This window comes from Ascaphus truei, chromosome 4 (assembly GCF_040206685.1).
Source record: "Ascaphus truei isolate aAscTru1 chromosome 4, aAscTru1.hap1, whole genome shotgun sequence".
Taxonomy (NCBI): Eukaryota; Metazoa; Chordata; class Amphibia; order Anura; family Ascaphidae; genus Ascaphus; species Ascaphus truei.
This window is the reverse complement of record NC_134486.1, coordinates 335,826,630-335,852,896: the sequence shown is the minus strand read 5'-3', so window position 1 is coordinate 335,852,896 and position 26,267 is coordinate 335,826,630. Positions and strand designations below refer to the sequence as shown.

Genomic DNA, 26,267 nt, shown 5'->3' with positions numbered 1-26,267 from the left:
TTTCTTAGGAAGAACAGGTTTATACTCTATTAGATACGGCCATTTAATTCACAGTTTTATATAGTTGCATATGTCAGCTCATTCTCTAAACTTTCCAATTGCTTTGTAAAATCCCTTATTGTATTATGTTTTGACTTATAGCTGGAGAAATTATCACAGAATATCTTGATGCATTGACATTTAAAAGATGCATATTCAAAACTATATTTAATATCTTTTTAGTGCCAAAAAAACCTATTATGGAACTTTTACATACAGTAGGCCTCATTATGGCTTGCTCTGGTAAAATACGATAAAGAATGGATAGGAAAACCATATCAACAATGTAGCATTGAATATCTGTGTTACATTTTCAGGTTGTGGTGTACTCTCATGGGCCCAGATCTACAAAGCTCAGTTAATTCAGTGGAGGGAGAGAGGACCTTTCCAGATGCAGATTGGCAAAAAAAAGAGAACAAGAAAGCACAGTCACGGGAGAGCAGGTTATTTACACCTTTTTACCAGGATCATTCATTGAGCAAAACAAGGTAATGAAATAAATTGTCATTTATTCGGCATAAATTCGCTTACACACGATGGAACACAAAATACAGACAAAAAGACACTTACTTTTGGGACTGGGGTCGAAATCTAGACTTTTGACACCGTGGACCACCCTCTTCTCCTTCACATTCTCCATACTCTTGGTATTCGGAACAAAGCTCTATCCTGGATCTCATCCTACCTCTCCCATCGTACTTTCAGTGTCACTTTTGCTAACACCTCCTCCTCCTCTATTGATCTCTCTGTGGGGGTACCCCAGGGCTCTGTCCTGGGACCTCTTCTCTTTTCTCTGTATACACTCTCTCTAGGTGACCTAATAACATCTTTTGGGTTTAAATATCACCTCTATGCTGACGACACACAAATATTCTTTTCAACACCCGACCTTACACCTGCTGTACAAACCAAAGTTTCTGAATGTCTCTCTGCTATATCATCCTGGATGGCCCTCCGCCGCCTTAAACTCAACATGGCTAAAACAGAGCTCCTCATACTTCCTCCCAAACCTGGCCCTACTACCTCCTTCCACATAACTGTTGGAACTACGATCATTCACCCCGTAGCCCAAGCACGCTGCCTAGGGGTCACACTCGACTCCTCTCTCACATTCGCCCCTCACATTCAAAACATTTCTAAAACCTGTCGCTTTTTCCTCCGCAATATAACAAAGATACGCCTTTTCCTCTGTTGCTCGACTGCTAAAACTCTGACTCAGGCCCTCATTCTCTCCCGTCTTGATTACTGTAACCTCCTGCTGTCCGGCCTTCATGCCTCTCACCTGTCTCCCCTACAATCTATCCTAAACGCTGCTGCCAGAGTCCTCTTTCCTAGATCTGTGTCAGCATCTCCCCTCATGAAATCCCTCTCCTGGCTTCAAATCACACATCTCACACTCCATTCTTCTCCTCACTTTTAAAGCTTTACACTCTTCTGCCCCTCCTTACATTTCAACCCTAATTTCTCGTTATGCACCATCCAGACTCTTGCGTTCTTCTCAAGGATGTCTTCTTTCTACCCCCTTTGTATTTAAAGCCCTCTCCCACTTTAGACCTTTTTCACTGACTGCCCGACACCTCTGGAATGCCCTTCCTCTCAGTACCGGACTAGCACAATCTCTATCCACCTTTAAGACCCAACTTAAGACACACATGCTTAAAGAAACATATGAATAGCACTGTGGATATTCTGAACACATGATACATAAAGCTTGGCCCCCTGCAGACGCACTTAGCAGAACTCCCTCCTACTGTTTCTGTACGTTCTCCCTACCTACCAATTAGACTGTAAGTTCCTCGGGGCAGGGACTCCTCTTCCTTAATGTTACTTTTATGTCTAAAGCACTTATTCCCATGATCTGTTATCTATATCATCTGTTATTTATTTGATTACCATGTGTATTACTACTGTGAAGCGCTATGTACATTAATGGCGCTATATAAATAAAGACATACAATACAATACAATACTTTCCTACTGTAGGTGCAGGGAATTCTATGGGAGAGTTTTACCCTAACCGGGACTTAGCCCGGCATCTCCTGGAACCCAAGTCGGCATACAATTCCATTATCCACCGCTATGTTCTCTTCTCAGAACTTGGTCCGCGAGTTAGTCCAAATCTCCTGGAACTCAAATTGGCATAAAATCCCAGCCGCAACCGCTATGTTTGATTCTGAGAACTTGGGCGCAAAATGCTGGACTTAGTCTCTTGTGGGCAGGCTTTTCAGGCTCAAAATCGAAGTCGGTTGCTCTGCTATTCACACAGAAGCAACTTTGAAAAGCCTGCCTGCGCTCTTACTACCGGGACATCCGAATTTGATTGGCTCATCTATTTTTATAGTATTTTCAGTTTCATTCACAAAACTGAGCAGCCAATCAACATGTAGGAACTTTCCTAAGCAATCAATCAGAGCCAAGACGGCTAGAAAAGCCGAGTCAGCGGAAAATCCAAAATAGCCAAGAGACATGCGCAAGCCTGCCACCTCTCACCCTGGCTATCTCAATGCCACCCACTGGGCAGGCACCACCAGGTCTGGCCGGACAAGTGGCATCCAGAAGGACTGCCACTGATCTCCAGACCTGGTACTCTGCCATTCCCCGCTGACCAAATGCTATTCCCACCTCTGGGCATCCTCTGGCTGCTTTGAACTCCGATGTCCAGCAGACTTAACGGCGCCAATGTGTTAACTCTGGCAGCCTGTTTCGACATCGGTTCCGAATTTAAAAAGCATATTAAATTAAAGTATATTTAAATACCCTTCTGAGTCTTGGGGGACAGGGGACAGAAAATAAAAAAAGTGGTAGTTTTATTTCTATCTGCCTTATTCCCCACACACTTTCCCTTGGACTCAGTTTGGACTCCCAGAGTCCCCCCTCAACTTTATATACGGTTGGCGCGCCTACAAACCCTATACTGGCTGTGGGTCACATTGGCACTAGCTGGGGTACCCCCTTTAACCTAGGGATTCCCTCAGTTACAGGAATACATGGTTTATCCCTGTGCCTCATTCTCCTTTCTGGGCTGTGCTGAAGCCGGGTACCCTAGTGGTGAGTCGCACTTACGTTTTCAAGGGGAGGTATTGCCGGAACAATGTGTCAACATGTTTTCGAGAATCAGGCATAATTACCGGGAACAATTATGGGAGAACAGACAACTCCGGACCCCAACCTCCTAAGCACATTCTGGCAACGTTTCCTCCACAAAACCCTCCTTGAAACTGATACCCTAGCAATCCCTGCTTGATTGCATGCCCGTGAAAAACCCAATAAAAAAAAAATAATACATACAGTATAACACAGCGATACAATGTTTCTGGGTCCAAGTGCTGACTCTCTGGGATCCCTATACACGGAACAGGGGTAACCAAAAATGGGCTTGACCTTTATTAGAGAGCCTGGTTACCTCCTCCCATCACAAGCACCACAAAAAAAACATTCATCTATCCACTTATCAGGTAGAGGGGCCCATTCACTAAACTTCGATAAGTGACTTAACACCTGTGAAGTACACTTTTCAAGGGATTTTGCATGTGTACTGTAGCTATTCACAAAGCTTCGATAACATGTCAAAATTGCTTGAAAACAGCTTTTTAAGGAGCATTATCACTCTTGCTATTACAAGCCATGCGGCAACTGAAAAAATTCCCAAACTAGCAGTTTTTGCCAGTAACTGTTATTCACAAAGCTCCGATATGCACATCGCGGGTTCAACACATGCATTTTTTTTTCCATCACCTAAAGAGTAGCGAGATCGGAATCGTGATTTTCATATAAGTTTCTTTTATTTTTACGACATAGGATTGCATCCGGGGATCTTCGGAAGCTTTCCCGCACTCATTTCAGCTTCAGAGACCCCCAGATTCAATCCTTGGTACGGTTATAAAAATAAAATGACAACTAAGCATTAGTGGCTTACTGCTAAGGAAATTAAGGGTTTAAATAGCAGGCACTGCTGTGTTGGTACAATAGTAGAGGGGGTTTGTGAAGCTTGTTATTGCCCCAGGGTGGGTGGCTAGGCCTCCCAGGAACATTGCGGGAGGAGCTAACTCAATTTCCCTAGCGCTTACTACCGCTAAGTTAATGAACCCCTCCTGCAAGGCCTAACCACCCACCCCAGGGCTACTACAATCTTTACCCACCCCCTGTACCACCAACACAACCAGACAGGTGTGGGCAAAAGTGCTATTATCCAAATATGGCAAATAGCGCTTGTGCCCATTGAAATATACAATACAGTGCAATAAAATTCAATACAAAATACAATAATATAAAGGTTTAATCCCTTAAATACCATTGTGGTTAATAGCCATTTGGTAATTAAGGGGCTGACCTGTAGCTAGTTTTTTTATTTTACTGTTGGTGCCATGGAAGAGGATGAGGATGAACACGAGGACAGATGTCTTCCTTGCAGGAGTAAGTACAACTTGTATTTACTACACAGTTGCTGGCTTATGGTTTTTATTTAATGGGATAATGCACTATTATCCAGATCTGGATAATAGGGCTTTTACCCATTATTGTATGTGTTAGGGGGCAGGGGGGTTGTGGTTGCCCATTGATTGCCAATTTGGCTATCTATGCCCCAATTGAGGGAATAGGTGACCACAGTGACAATCAATGGATAAAATGATTACTGTATTTTTTAGATTATTGTAGTTTGTATTGTATTTTATTGCACTGTATTGTATAATTTAATGGGCAAATGTGCTATTTGCCATATTTGGCTAATAGCACTTTTTCCCATTACTGTGTGGTGTTGTTGGTGGTGGAGCGGCTGGGTGAAGCTTTTCGTTGCCCCGGGCTGGGTGGTTAGGCCTCGCAGGAGGGGTTAACCTATTCATTACCGTAGTGGTAGCAACCGCTAAGGTAATGAAGGGGTTAACTTCTCCCGCAATCCTCCTGGGAGACCTAACCACCAACCCTTCGGCATCTACAAAATTCACCCACTCCCTCCAGCACCACTAAACCGGTTAAAGCTATTTAACCCCTTCATTACCTTAGCGGTTAGCCACTAAGGTAATTAAGGTGTGTTTTCATTTAAATAATATAGCAGGGGGTCTCCGATACTGAACTGTATTAGTTTGAGGTACGGGGACCCCTGCTTCCTGAGGTACAAGCCTCCGTAGGGGGGCTGGTATCTCCTGCAAGTTTACATCTCCCGCATCACGTAATTGGGACATTTAAACTTGCCAGAGATACCAGCACCCCCACAGAGTCTTGTATCTCAGGAAGCAGGTGGGTCCCTGGACCTAAAATGGATGTGGTTCCTCTCCAGAAACCCCCTGCTTCAATCCTATGTTATTAAAATGTAAACAGCACGATCGCCTGTTAGAGTTGTACAGGGAGATCCAGCTTCTCTCTGTGCAGCTCTTCCAGACTGCTGGAGCGAAATGGAACGTTAAGTTCATTTCACTCTTTAAGCAAATACAAATGAGTTCGGTATGGCATTTTTTTTTACCAAACGCTAAAAAAATTCAATTTTTCACATTGATTATCATTTTTACACAAATTTCATAGCGTTCGGTAGGAACATGGAAACACATTCGATAATGAAATGAATTTATCGAAGTTTAGTGAACAAGCCCCAAAACCTGGAATAATAATGTGCTCATTACTTCTATCCATTGATTCACAGGGAGAGATAGTAATCAAGATTGGAAGAGAATGACAGAAAAAATGTAAAGAGAAAGAGGGACAGCAGAGGATACACATAGGTACAGTACAGTATGTTGTTATTCAAATATACCAAATTAAATTGATAAAAAGCAAAGCTAAACTACTAAAGAGATTTGGGGCTAAGTATCTTCTGATAAACCCTCCTGCTGTAGTTATCCTTTTGCACAACTCTTTTCTGCCTTTATGTTTTTGTACCTTACAATTATTAATGTATCCTTAATTACACAACGCTACTGTGTATGGCCCATAGTCTTGCTGCATGGATCTCTTTATGTTTTTGCATTTTTCTCCTCTTGTAATCTTTCTTCAGGTCATATAAATCTCTGCTTAACATTTCCTTGAATCCTCACACATTACTCCACACAGTCTCTCCATGACTCCATGACTAGTTGACCAGTGGGCTTCTAAGGGGTCAACGTCTACTGTTATGGATTGTAATGACTATTTTAGCATCTATTTCAGGTTAGTTTATCTTATATTGCCAATGTATATAATGGACAGTATATTGGCCATTACATACATAGACAAGGCAGGGCTCTAACACCAGGTGATAAATTATTTGCGGCCTTTCTTCCTTTCATTGTGTTCCAATAAATATCGGAACTTGATGTATGGCCGTTTTTTCCTAAAAATGCCATATTATGCCTCTTTCTTCTCGGATCCGATACTTTTAACTCATCTGATAAAAAAAAATACTTTATTTTGGGTGGTACAATGTTGATGTATTGCATAATAAAAATAAAACACTTTTTGGAGATAATACCCCATTTTTAGGTTACTGCAGCTTGATGTATTTGGGCCCATGTCTCTTTCTCCTGCTTCCAATGTCTACATTTTCTTTATGGAATAAGAAGGGGGTCAGCACTTAGCAAATGTGAGGTTGATTTTACAATAGGGAGGTAGCTATCAGTCTCTTCCTTTGTACTTTTCAACCTCATCTGGTTCCAGTATGTCTCACCCTTCTTCAATCAATCTATCCTGTGGGGCCTGATAATGGAAGGGAAAGAGCTTGAAGACAAAAATGGGATGATATGAAGAAAAATCTTGTTTGTATGTGGTACTGTCCATCATGTGCCAGTGCTCCCACTACACTCAGGTAAAACAGAGCCCAATAATAAACCCTCAAGGAGCTTATAATAATACCTATGATGTAGTCACCTTCAAGTTAACTTTTCTTATTTTGCGAGAAATATTAAGGTCTAAGGTGCATATTTTTAAAAAGATTTTAGGTTGTGATGAATATTGCTAGAACTATTTTGATCTTCTTTATTTTTGGTTACGTTTAGTTCCTGGTTAGTTCTAGATTAGATTTATTTATACCTGTAGAGAGATTTAGATTTGTACTGTATATGAGTTTTTGGTAAAACCATGCTGTACTTCAATTCAATACCTACTTTTTTATTTTGGATGTTTACCCAATATTTAATAGAAATCATGCAAATAAAAAAGAGGTGATGGCAATATTTTAAAGTAAAACAAAAATGTTATGTCTACAATACGAAAAGATTTGTGCACAGATTAGTGGAACCTATGTGTAGTTTTTATTTGTAAACAGCAAATCCCAACCCCAAAAATGTAGCTGTTGTGATCTTAAAATGTTTTTTACTATTGGTAATTTACTTTATTTATCTCTTCCTTGTCCAGCTTTCTAATTGGTTAGTGTGTGCTAGCTGTTAACTCCAGATGACCACACAATAAATGAACTTTTAATTGGAACTGGTGTGCAGCCCCGAATTTCTTCACACAGCAGTGCTCCGCCGTCGGACCCCACGGGACCACCTTCCACTTACCTGAGATGCAGGCGTGACGCACGCACACATCTGAGTCCGAGCAGCTGTTCCAGTGAGGCTCCAGTATACAGCAGGGGTATGTACTTTGGTTTTCTGGGGATTTAGACAGTGCCTTTATGGTATATATAGAGTTCTGTATAGTGTCTCCAGTTATACCTGTACACCTATTTGTATTATCATACATAGAGCCTCACACAGCTTTATAATATATGCTCACATGACCAGATAATTGCATATTTGAATACTTCAATCAAGCTAATTCCACACACAGCTGAGCCCTGAGGATTGGGATCATTCCCCATGCACACAGCCTACGTTTAATAGAAATCATGCAAATAAAAAAGAGGCGATGGCAATATTTTAAAGTAAAACAAAAATGTTATGTCTACAATACGAAAAGATTTGTGCACAGATTAGTGGAACCTATGTGTAGTTTTTATTTGTAAACAGCAAATCCCAACCCCAAAAATGTAGCTGTTGTGATCTTAAAATGTTTTTTACTATTGGTAATTTACTTTATTTATCTCTTCCTTGTCCAGCTTTCTAATTGGTTATTTAGTTTTCAGGTTATTTAACAAATATGATTGCATTATAGTTGAGGAGGAACAAACTAAATTGATAAGCACACTCCCAACAACCCACCTTCATAGTCCCAGGTGTTAAAACAGGAACAAACTTTGTAAACTTTAAAAAATGTTTTTACATTTCTTATATTTAATAATTGTTGTTCCCTTTTATTTCTTTGGTTGTTGACAGCAGCATGATTAGATTTAAAAATGGGAAAATGTCTGGATCAACAATTTAACTGAATGTACAAAAGTTTATGATCAGTCTTATTGCCAAATAATTTAGATAATGATCATACAAACACTGAAAATCTTATTACTGGGACATTGAAACTAGAGATGGGCGAAAATTTCCGCCGGGTTCAGATTCCGCTGCGAATTGCTTGTTCTATCTCAACCATTAGGTAATCATATTTGTTAGGTGATAAGTAAAAAGAAACAAGTGGTGCACAGCAGCAAAAGTGAGGAGGGCTATGGTGTGGAATCATATAAAAAACATATTTATTGAATCAGCCATAAAAACGAGGCATTTTTTGTGTCTCGTTTTAATGGCTGATTCAATCAATGTTTTTTATATGAACTCCAGCGTGAGTACCCTTTTCAATTAAGAAGGATTCTTAGAGACGCTGAACATCTGGGACTGAAACCAGGAGGAGCTGCGGTAGCTCCTAGGAGCAGTGTCATGGAACAAGAACCACATTTCTGTTTCACCCCCCCACCCCCCTTTCCTTTGCAGTTTCTGCTTGTCAGGTTCTCATTCCAGCTGCATGTATTTTGCTCTGTGCACTCACAGTGCTTGTGTGCTAGACACAATGTTGCGATCCCTGTCTCTGCATTATGCCAATGAGTTGCTACAGCAACCTCAGCCTTTCTGTCAGAATGGGTTAGTCTGCCCTCTCCCCCTCTGCCTTGCTGACAGATGGTCTGTCCCCAGGCTTTCTTGCTACCCAGAATACACTGGCACTTCCTTTTCACCCTGGACTCTGAGTGAGTAGCTGCCTATTTGCCCCAGCAAGGCCTTTTTGTTTTACACTGTCTCATCATTGATACACTGCACTTCAAACAGAGAAGCACTCTCTACCAACATTACATCTACAAGCACCTATCTCCCTGTGATTTTCCCTCAATAAAATTAAGAAAGAGAAAAGGACTTGTTTGTGCTTTGGAAGAGGTGAGACACAAGTTAAGCTTACTGGAACTAATCATACATCATTCGTGACCCTGGTTCCAGGAAAAGCAGAGACGGACTCTCCTTTATTGCGATTTCTGTGGGCGTTGTGCATAGACTATCTATATATCCATATGCAAGGTACAATCATTCTAAAACATGCTGCTATCTAGAGAAGGACATTTTGAACTTTAGAACATTTATTACCTTATTATTGTTATTATGCATTGCTTATTCTTGCAGCCCATATTTGCGGACATCATCAGTTCGGAATGAATGATCCTACTGCATATGATATAATAAATAATGGTGCAAATAGGTCTGGACCAGGAGAGGCAGTGAGCAAAAATGTATTGGTGGGGTTTTTTGAGGCTTTTTAGTTGGGGTGCTCGTCTGACCAGGCCTGAAGTTGAGCAGTATATGGTTTCTGGTTAATGAAAGGCTGCAGCCATATTCAACCCAACTTACATTGTTTATGATGCATACACACCTGTGTATGATTTAACGTGGGAAGGGGGGGTGGGGGGGAGACGACAATGGGACCTAAAAGGGGGACGGTGTTGAGGGGATACTTGTCAAGTAAACAGTTCAACAGTTTAATGCCAAGATTGCTGCAATATCCTTGTAAATAAGTAACTTCTTCATGTTCCGTTGTGAGTGCATTTACTCTGTTTTTCCTTTTATCATTGTTATTAAATCTTATTACACTAGGGAGCGTGTGCTTCTCTCTTTTGTTTTTTAAAGTGCTTTTTTTATGTAGCCCTGTTTCCTAGGGAACACAGAGCGCTACCATATGCTGTATAACCTGTAGGCTCACAGGGCCTAAGCCTCCACCATGGAGAGCCTGGGGCACGCGTAATAATAGATAATACCTGATACTTCATGCAGCGCCTCCACCTGCGATGGCTCCCACCAGAGGGGGAGTCGTTCCTCGCAGGACACTGACTTCCCTCCTTCACAGGGTGAACCCACCCTGTGTCCAATTCCCCTACCCAATATGTCCCCCACCCTCAAGTGAGATAGCGTTTATGTATGGGTGACTGCGCAGCCAATGTGTCCTGAACAAATGGTGATATAGTTGGTGCACTTGTGGTTTACCTGCCAGGCACTCCAGTACCCAGGCCTGCAAGGATCTTCACAAATGGTCAGATGCGAGGTGACTCCAGCAATAGACGTCTGGGGCGATCCCACCCAGACGAACTGCAGCAACAGTAGCAGGGTCTGAGCCCAGACCTCCTGCTAGATATACACTGTCTCTTTAAGCGATCAATAACGGCACAGTAAGGGAACCGGAACCTATCTAGGGCCAGTCCCTATCTCTGCTCCACACTACGGGGACTCAGGGCCTAACTGGGCCTGGGGTATAAGGCCTAGGTAGGGGCTGAATGCCTCCCTACACCGGAGCTCCGTCTCCTTCCTCCTCCCGCTAGCTTTGACCAACGTGCGCGCCCCTCGACCCCTTTACCTCCCTTCCTTCCTGCCTTTCTAACACCCGATTGGTCCTCGTGCGTCACGTGGTTCCGCGGGGCTGCTGGGACTCGTAGTTCTCTATGCTCCACCCTATGGAAGCTCTCCTCCTTCGCGGGCTTTGGCAGCTATGCCCGCGCATGCGAAACCTCCTGCTCCACCTGTCCTGCACCTGCGCCAACTCCCAACATGGCGGCACCCTAATACGCGGAACCTCCGATATACCAAAGAGTTCCCTGCCCTGCGGCAACCTCCCCCCCGACAACAATAATATGCGGGCGAGGGGAGCCCGGCTACATCTATATTACCAAAACATAATTTCTTGTATTTTTTTATAGCTGAACTAAAAAAAAAGGCAAGAAAGCAGCAGTGATCAAATGTAATAATATCGAAGACAACAAACGTCTTGTTGACTGGTAGAAACGACAGAGGAAAGTAGATTTTGATGGTATATTTAATGGTAACATTCTTATAAAAGTGTTTCAGATAAGCACAGGAAATCAGTGCTTGCATCCACTAAGCTGTGATAAAAGTTAATGCAACATGCTTCAACACTAACTGCCATTGACATCAGAGCTCTGTGAATTTCCCCCAAGTGCTCTAAATAAATGCTAAGCACTTTATTCACACTTTATCAACTAAAAAAATCATATTCTGTAAACAACTATATACTGTACAATATACATAACTATCTACCAAGAACAAATCAATATCCTGCTATAACTATTCTCTCGCTTGCTCCATTTTCTCAACACCTATTCTCTCCTAGACCCTCTACAATCTGGCTTCCGCACTGCTCACTCCACCGAAACAGCCCTCACCAAAATAACTGACGACCTCCATGCTGCCAAAGACAGAGGTCATTACACTCTGCTCATATTACTCGACCTCTCTGCAGCATTTGACACCGTGGACCACCCTCTTCTCCTCCACATTCTCCATACTCTAGGTATTCGGAACAAAGCTCTATCCTGGATCTCATCCTACCTCTCCCATCGTACTTTTAGTGTCTCTTCTGCTAACACCTCCTCCTCCTCTATTGATCTCTCTGTGGGGGTACCCCAGGGCTCTGTCCTGGGACCTCTTCTCTTTTCTCTGTACACACTCTCTCTAGGTGACCTAATAACATCTTTTGGGTTTAATTATCACCTCTATGCCGACGACACACAAATATACTTTTCAACACCTGACCTTACACCTGCTGTACAAACCAAAGTTTCTGAATGTCTCTCTGCTATATCATCCTGGATGGCCCTCCGACGCCTTAAACTCAACATGGCTAAAACAGAGCTCCTCATACTTCCTCCCAAACCTGGCCCTACTACCTCCTTCCACATTACTGTTGGAACTACAATCATTCACCCAGTAGCCCAAGCACGCTGCCTAGGGGTCACACTCGACTCCTCTCTCACATTCGCCCCTCAAATTCAAAACATTTCTAAAACTTGTCGCTTTTTCCTCCGCAATATAACTAAGATACGCCCTTTCCTCTGTTGTTCGACTGCTAAAACTCTGACTCAGGCCCTCATTCTCTCCCGTCTTGATTACTGTAACCTCCTGCTGTCTGGCCTTCCTGCCTCTCACCTGTCTCCCCTACAATCTATCCTAAATGCTGCTTCCAGAATCACTCTACTCTTTCCTAGATCTGTCTCAGCATCTCCCCTCATGAAATCCCTCTCCTGGCTTCCGATCAAATCCCGCATCTCACACTCCATTCTTCTCCTCACTTTTAAAGCTTTACACTCTTCTGCTCCTCCTTACATCTCAGCCCTAATTTCTCGCTATGCACCATCCCGACTCTTGCGTTCTGCTCAAGGATGTCTACTTTCTACCCCCTTTGTATCTAAAGCCCTCTCCCGCCTTAAACCTTTTTCACTGACTGCCCCACACCTCTGGAATGCCCTTCCCCTCAGTACCCGACTAGCACCCTCTCTATCCACCTTTAAGACCCACCTTAAGACACACTTGCTTAAAGAAGCATATGAATAGCACTGTGGATATTCTGAACACAGGATACATAAAGATTGGCCCCCTGCAGACGCACTTACCAGAACTCCCTTCTACTGTCTCTGTACGTTCTCCCTACCTACCAATTAGAATGTAAGCTCCTCAGGGCAGGGACTCCTCTTCCGAAATATTACTTTTATGTCTGAAGCACTTATTCCCATGATCTGTTATTTATATTATCTGTTATTTATTTGATTACCACATGTATTACTACTGTGAAGCGCTATGTACACTAATGGCGCTATATAAATAAAGACATACAATACAATACAACTATGGAATTAAGAAAAAAGGACATTTATTTTTCAACGAATAATTCACATTTAAATGTATAAATATAGAGAGTATAAAATAGTAAGTGAACTAGTGAATTTCCCAGACATCTCATTCCACAAGCATCTGCAGAAGAGACTTTTGAGGTCTGTAAACTATGTTGAAACAACATTTATAAAAAAAAAATTAAAAAAAAAATTCAATTGGTGAAGAAAACATATTAATGTACATCTTACCACAATAACTAGTTCACCTCAAAACCAAAATAGCTAATGGATCTACAGTATGAATCACATTAAGCAGAATCAGACAAAGAGGAAATTGGTTGTCTAATTCAATGACCATGAGAAGTACAAATAATCACTTTCTCAGTTCCTGCTTGATGAAGTGTAGTGTTCTATATTAAAAACAATGCCTGTGTTATCTTCCTGATGGTAGCTTTTGTTAGTAGATATAGTGCTAGTATCAGATAAAGTAGGGTCTAGGAATAATTTGTTTCTATTTTCATTGGTTAGCCGTGGAAATAGATCTTTGTGCTTGTTCACTGACTGATTTGAGGATTGTACTGCTGATTGGGAGCTAGTAATAACATTAGCAGAATGAATTCTGAAGATACGTATCTTGATATTATTGTTATTTATTACCAATGCCAAAACAATGTCTTTGGACTAAAATGTGATAGTCCGCCTTGTAATATGTGACTCCAATCATGCATTTGAAGATGGACAAATTAATAGAAGTGGGGTAATAAACCATCACCACTGACAAAGTAATGTTCAGTAATACTGCTGCTACTGTCAATTTCCTTTTTTATTTTTTTACCTTGGAAGGTTGAAAGACTCTATTGGAAGGATGGTGCTGTTACTACAAGAGTCATTTGAACAGTTTGAGAATTAATTTATGGTGTTTCTACCGGATTTCAAACTTCATTGTTAGTTTAACAGTGATAATTATATTATAAATCAATTATATTTTAGCTAAACTTAAAAAAAAAAATTAAAGTTGGTCTTTGAAGGGTGGTCTGTTACTACTCTACCAGTTTTTCCTATTGACATAGACAATACGTTCATATACATTTTACGGTATGATAACTAGTTCCTTTTCTCTAATCTGTTGCTTGTCTCATACTCCTTATTTGCGGACATCATCAGATCGAAATTAATGATCCTATATGATATAATAATTTTAAAAAAACACAGAAAATAACCCATAGGCTCTACATTGTGGTTATCATCAGGTACAAATAAGGAACAGAGCATTTTTTTTTGTTATTATGTAGCTTAAATACAAATGTGATCTATTGAATTACAATTTAGAGAGTGGGGGAATAGGGAAAAGATGGGAATGGCACTCTCACTTCAGCTTAGTGTACAAAAAATAGATAACACAGGTGCAAAAGGGGAATAAAGGAATGGTTAGGAAATTGGAAAAAGCAAACCCTTTTGAAAGCACTCGTTGTGTAGATTGATATGGTGATAAATTTAAAACCAATTTTAATGATATTAAAGTAAAAAAGAAATATGAAATATCGAAGCAAATATGTCGCTAAGGTGAACACACACATTAAACAAAAAAAACGCTATATACACTAATAACAGAAACTGAGTCCTGAGGAATATCCAAGTCCCTAATAACCACTCAGAAACTAATGTTGTAAATTCAACATGGATCAAGGGTATATTGATGTGTAACCACATGGCTCAGCAGTGATAGTGTTAAAAAGCCTGTATGCAATAAACAGGTATCGTGTAGACTGATAATCAAATCTGTAGTAATAGGTCACGCGTATGTGCTCCCATAGTTCCTGCAAAAAATCGTTGAATATATCCAATACCTAAATTGTTAACTACGATAGACTCCACCTATCTTTTAGGCACACAAAGTGTGTAGTAATGCCTAGAGGCACGAATCAATGTTCGCATCCAGTTATAGCCTCATGGAGGAGCGGTAACTTGCTGATAAGCAAATCACTAGTATATGAATATACTATGTAGACAATCACTAGGCTGATAGGCACACAAAAGGTGTTAATATGCCTAGAGGCACGGATCAGGTCCGTATCCAGTTATAGCCTCATGGAAACAACTAAATAAGGCCTGGGACCTGCTGCGCCCGGCGGCGCGGGCGGCTGCACAGGCTTTCCCCACCAGCAGGGGAATCCTCCCGAGCCGGTCCCGGTCCCCCCTGGCTGCACAGCTCACTACACGCTGTGACGCATCAGCTGCTATGGGATACAAGAGAATTGTGATTCCTAGCGTCGACGCGTCACGTGGTGTGGCTGTGAGCCAATGAGGAGGGGAGACTTCGGGAGGAGGGGAGGCTTCGGGGAGCGGGGAGGAGTGTGGAGTGTCTGTCTCTGTGTGTGTGTGTGTATGTATGTGTGTGTGTGTGTATGTATGTGTATGAGTGCCTGCCTGCGTGTGTATGTGTGTGTGAGAGAGAGTGCCTGCGTGTGAGAGGGTGCCTGCGTGTGTGTATGACAGCCCGAGCCCGTGGAGGGAGGGGGGGGGAGAGTAGCGGGTCCCTCCGCTCAAGCCACGCCCCCCCCTCCCGCTCAAGCCTCCCACTCCCGCCCACCTCCCGCTCCGGCTCCCGCTCCCTACAGACCGCATATCGCGGTCTGTGTATGTCAGCGCCCCGCCTGTCTGCAGTGCGGGAGCGCTGACGGAGGGAGTGGGGCCTTAGCCTTAGTTATAGGACATTGTTGTATAACAAATCAGCAGTGAAGTCGTTAATAACAGGTAATTTGCTAATGCAAATAAAAGAATATGCACTAGGGAACAAACATGCTAAAAGCAGCTGGGGTGTGAGTCAAAATATACAGCTAGTAAACCAATCATCAATGGTATAAACATTAAAATGAGCCATCAAGAGCACCAGAAACCGGTGTGACTGTGTTAAAGTAAATAGCCTGGTTCATTACCATCTCCGTCAAACTTTACCAATATTAAAATTGGTTTTAAATTTATCACCATATCAATCTACACAACGAGTGCTTTCAAAGGGGTGTGCTTTTTCCAATTTCCGAATTACAATTTAATAATGTATGAATACATTTTACTATGAGTATGGGTAAAAGCGTTACTGTATGTACATTTTCTTTCTGTACATTAGTAAGCATCTAAGTCCATTGGAACAGATCCTTCCTTATGTACTATATCAGTATATGTTAATGTTATGTATGTATATTTTTATTTATATAGCACCATTCATATACATAACACCTTCCAGCAGTAATACATGTGACATAATAGGAATAAGCACTTCATGCATAAAGTAGACCTACATTTGGTGCCATAAACCATACCACTGCTTATTCAATTATTAATGAATATGAATTAGTTCCTAACTTATTACCTACACATTAAATATGTTGACTCCCTTTAGTAAATCTTGGGACATTTCACCACAGCCACTTGGCCACGACAATTTAGCCACTGTGGGAAAATTCGCTACAGCAGTTTCGTGCACGGGCAATTCACTGCAGGGTTTAGGCTCTTTACAGTTTAGGGTTTTTAGGGTTCAGGACTAGGGGTTAAGGTTAGGAATATTATGGTTAGAGGTTAGGTTAGGATTGGGGGTTAAGGTTTATGGCTTTTAGGGTTTAGGGGTTGAGATTATGGTTGGAGTTAAGCTTAGAAACATCAGGGTTAGTGATTAGGGTTGTTAGGGTTCAGGATTAGGGGTTAAGGTTACGAATAGGGTTAGGGGTTAGGTGTTAAGGTTAGGAATATTATGGTTAGGGGGTTAGGTTAGGATTGGGGGTTAAGGTTTTAGGGTTTAGGTGTTGAGGTTAGGGGTTAAGTTTAGGACTATTAGGGTTAGTGGTTTGTGATTAGGGTTTTTAGAATTAAGGAAGGTCCTAGGTTGCAGTTATCAGCACTACCCAAAATGGCCCAGAATTCGCCAAACTCCTTGGGTCATCTGTGGCGGAGAACTGTCTTGTCCTGGCGTCCAACTTTCTGATGGCAAAACAGTTACCTGTCGTAGACCCATAAACTCTCTAGTCTTTCAGTCTAGTGCTGGGTTTAGCATTTCCTCTCCCGAATGGTCTTTTTTCCATGAATGACCATTCTGATTTTACTTTTTTAGCAAGGTGTACCCTTATAATAGTAATGTTTTATTTTTATATATCTGTTTTATTGAAAACACTTGGTACTGGTTTTGTATCAGGCGGTAGACAAAATATCAGACAGGATAAACATATTACCATATGTGCACATATAGGCATTCAATTAGATAGAGACCAAAGGAGAAATGTACTAAGCAGCCAATGCTGAGCACAGTTTTATAAATATGGACCCCAATTTCTTATGTTATAATACCATTCTGCAAATCTAATTATAGCGTAGTACAAATTAAGCACAATCTATCCTCTTTATAAGAATCATATTCCTTGCAGTTTTGTTTTTAGTTCCTTGCAATCACCCTGTGTACTGACAAAATCATAGAAAAACTATTTAATCTCTGATTTATCTTACTCTATCAACTTTATCACTCCCATCTATTTCTACAAATACCTTCATTATTCCAAAATAATTTTTACATATTTAACAAGATTGTGAGATTCCTGAAATCTGGTCCTAAAAATGTTACGACAATACAGAACCATCATGTCGGACAGATGTGTCAATGGCTCCCAGAATTTAGTTTAGAAAGAACTGTGTGATCTTTAAAATAAGCCAATCGTGACATGTTTATCAAGAATTTGCAAAAGCCAAGATTACCTGACAAGGTTTCGGCAATGAAGTACCTGAAAAAACAACATATGTTTCACTAATACTAATACTTCCGTTTAAGTTAATTTCAACTGTGCATGGAATAACAAAATAAACATAAGCCAGGAAAAATATCCGGGCACACTCCAGATACCCAAAAACTGCTAAATAGTGAAACACTGGAGTATCATGAAGACTTTTTCCACAGTATAAAATCGGTGTCATGCAGCCTAAAATGATGGTATATGCCTTCTTATCAAGTGGCTGTCATTTTTGTGTGACATGAACCTTATTCTGCACTTAATCCGGACTCCACCTTTCTATTAATAAAAATGTTACACAGACAGAATCAAGGAAAAAAGGAATAGGTGCAAAACAGCGCTAGGGATACTGATGAATAAATGTTCAGGCAGCCAGGTGAATGACTGGTGGTACAATGTACAATGTCCCAAAAAAACCCTCCACTAATGTACTGGTTCCCACACCGTTCGTTCCGGTTAAACAACCGTTGCATGATAAAAATCTATATCTGCAACAAAAAAGAGCCAAGGAGCGATATGATGCACTAACATTACCACAATCAATTCCTGTCACGGTCAGCAATAGATACACATTGCTGTCCGATATAGGATCAGAGAGTGATGTGGAGAGCATCTCGTATACACCACTCCCCACACCAGCCATTAAATCAAATTTTTATTTTTTAGAGTGGAGGAAGGAAAGAGATCACATCTTCCCAGAGGTGGAAATAATCAAACATGTATCAGAAATCCAACCTCCACTAAACCACAAAAAAAGAAAGACAGGACCCGAGGGAGGAGAGGAGGTACTAGTAGAAATCGGGTAAAAATTACAAAAGAGTATCCGAATATCTTTAATATAAGTCAGTACCAGCTCACCGACATTGAGAAAAAAGTACTCAATAAAGGACTTAAGTTTGCTCCAGTCTGTGGACCAAATAGTTTTAATCTCTACATAGATGTTCACAAATTTGCCCGCAAACTCGCCCTGAAAAAATATTTTGCTAGGGATAAAATTACTAACCAAACCAATCCCATCCAAGAGGTACGCAGTACTGCTGATCCTCAAGAAAAAACTTTTAAAAAAGCATCCACGTTCTATCCAAAGTTCGCACAAGGACATCTAGTAAGCTCCTTTGTAGAAATGGTCAGCATAGATCTAGAGAACTCATGTAGAACATACAAAATCAAAAAAGATAATTTTAATATTAAAGAAAAAGAGGCAGTCCAAAATCTAGAGAATAATGACTCGATTGTTATTAAATCGGCTGATAAGGGTGGGGGTATTGTGGTCATGGACAAAGAGTATTATCTAAAAGAGTCCATGAGATTACTGGGAGATGAGACCACATACCTCCCCCTTAACAGTGACCCTTTGGTACATTTCAAAGCCGAACTGGGAGAATTGTTGACTTCTGGTGTAAATAGTGGGGCATTATGTGAGGATGAGTTCAAATTTCTGTCTGTTCAGTTTCCACGCACACCGTTATTTTATTTTATACCTAAAATTCACAAAAATTTAACTGCACCTCCAGGGAGACCTATTATTTCTGGTATTTCTTCCCTCACTTCAAATCTTTCACAATTTATAGATCACCATCTTCAACCGGTAGTCACTGGTGGCAGGTCCTATTTGCGAGACACGACACATACGCTACAAATTCTAAAAGATCTTAAATGGCAGCAAGGATACATTCTAGCCACGGCTGATGTAACATCCTTGTACACAGTTATTGACCATCATCAAGGATGCCAGGCCGTGTCTCGCAAACTGGAACACTCCAGTGGCTATTCACGCACCAAGAGGGATTTTTTGATGGAGAGTATTTGGTTTATTTTAACACATAATTATTTCACCTTTAATTCTCACTATTACATTCAGAAATGTGGTACCGCCATGGGCACGAGGTTCGCTCCTAGTTATGCCAACTTATTCATGGACAGTTGGGAGGAGGAGTTCATTTGGAACAACTGTCCTCTAAGAGCGAGCCTGGTGCTCTGGCGGCGCTACATTGATGATGTGATTTTCATTTGGTCAGGCACTCAGGATTCTTTAAATGATTTTTGCACTTATTTAAATCACAATCACCTTAATTTAAAATTCACATGTAGTTTTAGTACTGAACACATCGATTTTTTGGACCTCCACATATATGTCAAAGATGACATATTGCACACAAAAACCTTTTTTAAGCCTGTGCAGGCAAATAACTATGTGCGCGCGGATAGTCACCATAATCCGCAGTGGCTGCGAAATATTCCAAAGGGACAACTGGTACGTCTTAAACGTAACTGTTCAGAAGACGAGATTTTTAAAAAACAAGCAGAAGATCTAAAACATAAATTCATTAATAGAAAATACAAAGAGTTTGAATTAAATGAGGCTTTTAATCAGGTCAATGAGATCAATAGGGACACTTTACTTCAATATGAGGTTAAAAAGAAGGAAACAATAAATACACGTCACAACCAGGTAGCGTTCATCACTCAATATAATGAAATGGCGCCAAAAATTAAACAAATTATAAATAAATATTGGCCTATTTTATTACAAGATGAAGTATTGGCAGATATCCTCCCAAAAAAAGCCAATATTATATTTTCCAGGGCTAATAACTTAAAATCTAAACTAGCCCCCAGTTGTCCGGTGAACCAAAGAAAGCAGAAACTAGGAGGGAATCTAAAAGGTTTCTTCACCTGTGTAAAATGCGTAGCATGTTCATTTAGTAAAAATTCAAAAAAAATTTACATCTAATGTTACTAATAGGAGTTACCCTATATATAATTTCATTAACTGCCACTCCACATATGTTATATATTTATTGCAATGCCCTTGTGGCTTGCAATATGTGGGCAGAACAGGGAGAACCTTTCAGAGACGTGTCTATGAGCATATTTACAATATCAGAAGGGGCTTAGTGACACATAGTGTCTCACATCATTTTTCTCTGTACCATGATAAGAATCCCAAGGGTCTTATCTGTCAGGCAATTGAGCAGGTTGATGTTAATCCTAGAGGGGGGAGTAGACTCCAGCAGGCCAGTATACGTGAGGCTTACTGGATATATGAACTTAAAACCCTCTCCCCTAAGGGAATGAATATCGACTTTGAACTCAAAGCCTTTTTATAATCACTTATTTTTAAGTCATTAATTCTTTGTTCTGCCACTGTTTATATTTTTAATGTCTTTTTAAATGTTTTTAACGTTTTTTTTCTCTTTTCTGTTATCCCAATTAATGTTGTATGTTTGTTATGTATGTTGATTAGCATAGGCCATTGTTTATGTGCTGTTGTCTATTAGCCCTAATTGGGGTTAATACCACTTATCCAATTAACCAACCAGGACTTTGGACTGAGGGTATATATACCATAGAGACTATCAGACAAGCACATCCCTTGAAGAAGTACGCGCATGCGTACGAAACGCGTCGGGAAGTTTCAAGTTTTTAGAGTGTTCCAGTGTGGTGAAGTCTGCAGTTCCAAAGGAGAAACTCTGCAGTCTCCAACTAGTGTTTTGAACCGAGGTACGGCGATATTGCGGCTGCTGATGAGGACTGGAGGACTGGAGTCCTGTGAGCCGGTGGAGAATACACAACGGGGGTGACGTCACGTCCGCCCAGAGGCCTCGTCATCTGAGTCATCTGCCTGGCTTCCTAGTCACGTGTGGACGCCAGCACAAGTGCTCCGGTCGCCATCTTGAGAGCCCAGCTGCATACAGCAGATCTGCCTGTACCTTTCCAGCATTTTGTGAGTAGGGTTGCAATTTTACCCTTCCGGATGCGGTTTATGCACATTTCCACATCAATAAATATGCTTTTTATTAATATTTAGGCCGTGCTAGTGTTATATGTTTGTATGTCTTGTTTGTTGTTTTTTGTCAATATCTGTGATCACCCCCCCCCCCCTGTGTTGATTTACTGCACTATTATTTCTCTTTCTCTTTTTTCACATATGCACTGCTGAGGTGAGAATCATCACCATTCATCATCCCAAGGACTGTATTTGGACTGTCACAACAGGACTGGTATTTACCCTCTTTGGCGCCGGTTAACCCCTTTGTTTCACAGACAGAATCAAGACTACATTCTGAAAAACACAAATGAACACTTTTAAAAATATATATAACAGATTATAATGTATCTGTAAATCTACACTTTTAAATGGCACTGTTGATGTTGTGGTAACTGGATGTAAGTCAAAAGAGAACTGAAAGGATTTATCCCTTTTGGAATCCCTCTTTCTTTACCTGATTGAAACCCAAAACTCCAGGTAATGGGCTCAAAGTGCCTGGGATATCTGAGCCTATTTTCCTTACCTGTACAGGCGGTTCTCGCAAACCGCCATAGGATAACAGATCATTTGATTGCGGTCCATGTTAATCCGCGGCGATGAGCATTGAATAAGCGGTTCCAACATCGGATAATGCGTCCAGCGGACTGCATTATGCGGTGTAGGATAAGCCGTTCAACGGAAAACTAACCATTGGATACCAAGGACCACCTGCACTAAAAAGAAAAATGGCGATGGGTTATTAGAAGTAATAAGCAATGTCATCTCATGATTATGATGCAACTTTCTTTTGGGCACTGGAGCGTGGCTTGACTCAGTTGCCATATTGTCAAACCTTTTGTCTGGGAGAGTTAAAGCTCAAATTAGCACAGGGTTTGCCCCTGGGGCACACCCTAGTCCAATTTATTTTTAAACAATAGTGCTAATGAAAACAATGGTTAAGAAAATAATATACGTGTTATTCAACATGTTATTTTGTGTATGAACTCGCGATAACAGAGTTAATAATGTCTACTACATTTGTATAGGTGCTATTTTCAGGTTTTCCATTTAATATTCTTTCATGGAGTGTTATCCTGTAACTATTGTTGTACATATTATTACGTTTCTTACATCGGATGCTGAGATCTTACAGTAGGCGAACACTATCTTAGGTTTAGGAAATTGAATTGATTGTAGCTAATTTAACTGGTGCTATGAAAAAGGAAAATACACAAACTTGGATAAATCCTCCTCAAATCACATGCTCACGCAAGCAAAGTAAAACTGACATGATGTCATTTCATATATTTACACAATATTAAAAAGATGCTCCATGGGTTAATTTAACATTACAATGTCCATTGTACGTATATACTCACCCTAAGTTTAATATCCTTACCAGTAAGATCAATGGATACAGGATCAAACGAAATTCCAGTAGTATCCGTGCCTGACGTATCATGCCGCTGCTTTTCATCAGATGGCTGTATGTAATGTTTCTCAATTTGTGATTGTGTGGGTCCAGTTAAAATGGGATCAAGCACGGGTTCATTTGATTGACTGGCGTCAGGCTTTTTTTGGAACTGTAGTTTTTGATTGTCTTTCTCCACATGCGGCCGGAATGTTTCAAAAGTTAAACCTGGCTTCCCAACCACATTCTTACACATTTTTGGGAGTTGTATGCGAGTTAAGATTGCACTATGTTTATGGTTATATTTGTTTTCACTATTAATCAATGGACTTTCCTTCAAAAGGTTCTTAAGTTCTTCCAAAGTCTCTTTGTGTATTGCCGACCCAAGCGGTAATGGTTTTTCGATACCTTGTTCTTGACTTTGTACATTTGCTTTTTTATCTCCATTGGTTTCTTGAGGTTTTTCTTTAATATTTTCAGCCTCTTTAGTTTGTTTATATTCCAACTGCTTGGGACTAGGCGTTTCCATCCTCTGTTTTCCTTGTTCCATTTTAGATGGGCCTTCGTTTTTATGATTTGGGTTTACAGAACCCTGTCTTTCTTCTTTATGAAGTAGGTTTGGTGACAAATTAGCAGGCATTGGAAGAGAGGTATCTGTGGAAGACTCCATATCATCATATATTTTTTCAAAATAAGTATGACTCCAAGAGCTTGCACAATGTGATCCATCTGTTTTTTCCCATTCTAATGGAGGAATGTACTTGCCAGTAACTTTGACTCCTCTCTTTCTTCTTATTCTTGATATCATACTGCCATCTACTTCATCATTTTCAGTACTTTCTGGTTCCTGAATTCACCAAAAAATACTTGTTATACTGGCATGTTATACTTCCCCTTAAGGTTCAATCTAGCCCCTAACACTGGTGATGAATCAAACTTGTCAAGAGAAAAAAATAAACTAAACAGATGAGTGGGAGTAGAAATTCCGTGTGCAGACATGCATGCAGGTGAGATATACTGTATTTAGATAGAGGGATACGCACAGAGGGAGAAAGAGACAAATGTGCAAAGATAGCCCACATAGATAAACACACACTCACAAAAGGCATAAACAGACAGAGAAAAAGTATGGGATAATAGAAAGACATATAGAGACATATATTATATTCTGAGAAATTAAGGAAGGAAAATTAGCTTTTTAGAGATATATGCTTTTTTCTTGCTTAAATGATAATAATATTACATTTCCGCTACTGCCACTAGAAATTGCAGTGGAATTCACAAGTAATAATTTTAATGGGCCTAACTGTATCACAAATGTTATTAAAAGTTAAAATAAGTGATTCTGATGTAGCCGGGATCCCCTCGCCCGCCATTATTATTGTTGTGGGGTGGGAGGTTGCCGCAGGACAGGGAACGCTCCAGTATATCGGAGGTTCCGTGTAGAGGGCGCCGCCATGTTGGAGGTTGGCCCAGGCGCAGGACCGGTGGAGCAGGAGGTTGCGCATGCGCGGGCATAGCTGCCAAAGCCCGTGAAGGAGGAGAGCTCTGATAGGGTGGAGCACAGGGAACTACGAGTCCCAGCAGCCCCGCGGAACCCCGTGACGCACGAGGACCAATCAGGCATTAGGAAGGGAGAAAAAGGGGTCGAGGGGTGCGCACGTTGGTCAGAGCTAGTGGGAGGAGGAAGGAGACGGAGCTCTGGTGTAGGGAGGCATTCAGCCCCTACCTAGGCCTTATACCCCAGGCCCAGTTAGGCCCTGAGTCCCAGTAGTGTGGAGCAGAGATAGGGACTGGCTCTAGACAGGTTCCGGTTCCCTTACTGTACTGTGTTGATCGCTTAAAGAGACAGTGACTATCTAACAGGAGGTCTGGGCTCAGACCCTGCTACTGTGCTGCCGTGTGTCTGGGTGGGATCGCCCCGGATGCCTATTGCTGAAGTCACCTCGCATCTAATCCTTTGTGAAGATCCTTGCAGGCCCGGGTACTGGAGTACCCGGCAGGTAAACCACAAGTGCACCAACTATATCACCATTTGTTCAGGACACAGTGGCTGCGCAGCCACCCATATAGGTTCACTATCTCACTTGAGGGTGGGGGGGACATATTGGGTTGGGAATTGGACACGGGGTGGGATCACCCGGTGAAGGAGGGAAGTCAGCGTCCTGTGAGACGCATTAGATAGTGTCTCCTCTAGGGAGGGACACCTGTTGGTACAGAGAGAATCACATAAGCCTTTCATGCAAGTAAAGTCAGTTGGTTGGTTATATGCTGTGTGTGTGTATTGATGTACATAAGTGTCCTGCGAGGAACCACTCCCCCTCTGGTCTGCGCTATCGCAGGTGGAGGCGCTGCACCAAGTATCAGATATTATCTATTACTACGCGTGCCCCAGGCTCTCCGTGGCGGAGGCTTAGGCCCTGTGAGCCTACAGGTTATACAGCATATGGTAGCAGTCTGTATTCACTAGGAACAGGGCTACACTCATAACGCTGGTATTTTCTTATTTTATATTCAATTATATTACACACTATCTCCTTATAAAATGCATATTTCATCAGCTCTAAATTATTCTATAATGCAGAACTTGACATTATTTGATATAAAAAATATATATATATATATATATATATATATATATATATATATATATATATATATACAGTGTTTGACAAATACGCATAACCACACGCCTGTGGCGAGTGGATTTAGGCCGCTGGCGAGCCATGCTGTGGCTCTATGAATTCCCCTGCTTGCGCCAAAAAAAAAATTTTTAAATAAATAATCCCCCTCCCTGATTGGGTTGACGCGGGGAAGAGGGCTGGCTGGCAGCTTTGGGTTAGCCCCTCCCCCGATCTCCTCCCACTCATGCCCCCGATCTCCTCCCACCCTACCCCCCAATCTCCTCCCCCCCTGCACCCGAACCCCGCTTGCTGCCCAGGGCGGGAGGTAGGCTGGGGGGGGCCCTGCTTGCTGCCCGGGGCGGGAGGTAGGCTGAGGTGGGTCCCCGCTTGCTGCCCGGGGTGGGAGGTAGGCTGAGGTGGGTCCCCGCTTGCTGCCCGGGGCGGGAGGTAGGCTGGGGGGGTCCCCACTTGTTGCCCAGGGTGGGAGGTAGGCTGCTGCGGCATCGGCGGTGTTCGCCTCTGGAGGGGGTGTGGCGTCCACTTCGGGGGTAGCTGCTGCGGCGTCCGCGTCCGCTTCTGCTTCGGGGGAGTGGTGCTGCGGTGCTACGGCGGCATCCGCTTCCGCTTCGGGGGGGGAGTGCTGCAGCGGCCGCTGCCTCGTGAGGGGGGCCATGCGGAGGCCCCCCTGCCATGTGCGACCCCCCCTTCCTTGCAGAGGCACTCCTGCCGTGTGGAG

At 41.7% G+C, this 26,267-nt stretch overlaps 1 protein-coding gene across 2 annotated transcripts in view; it reads right to left on the bottom strand.

Moving 5' to 3' along the window:
- LGSN (lengsin, lens protein with glutamine synthetase domain) overlaps nt 1-26,267 on the bottom strand; it is a 39,510-nt gene that overhangs the window by 7,384 nt on the left and 5,859 nt on the right. Inside the window, exons 2-3 of one of the 2 annotated variants that reach the window (XM_075598108.1) lie at nt 22,896-23,754; nt 21,758-21,811 (exon numbers count right to left, since the gene is read on the bottom strand). In XM_075598108.1, coding sequence (XP_075454223.1) covers nt 21,758-21,811; nt 22,896-23,754 — 913 coding nt within the window. The remainder of the gene's footprint in view (nt 1-21,757; nt 21,812-22,895; nt 23,755-26,267) is intronic. The other variant, XM_075598109.1, reaches the window with a different exon arrangement.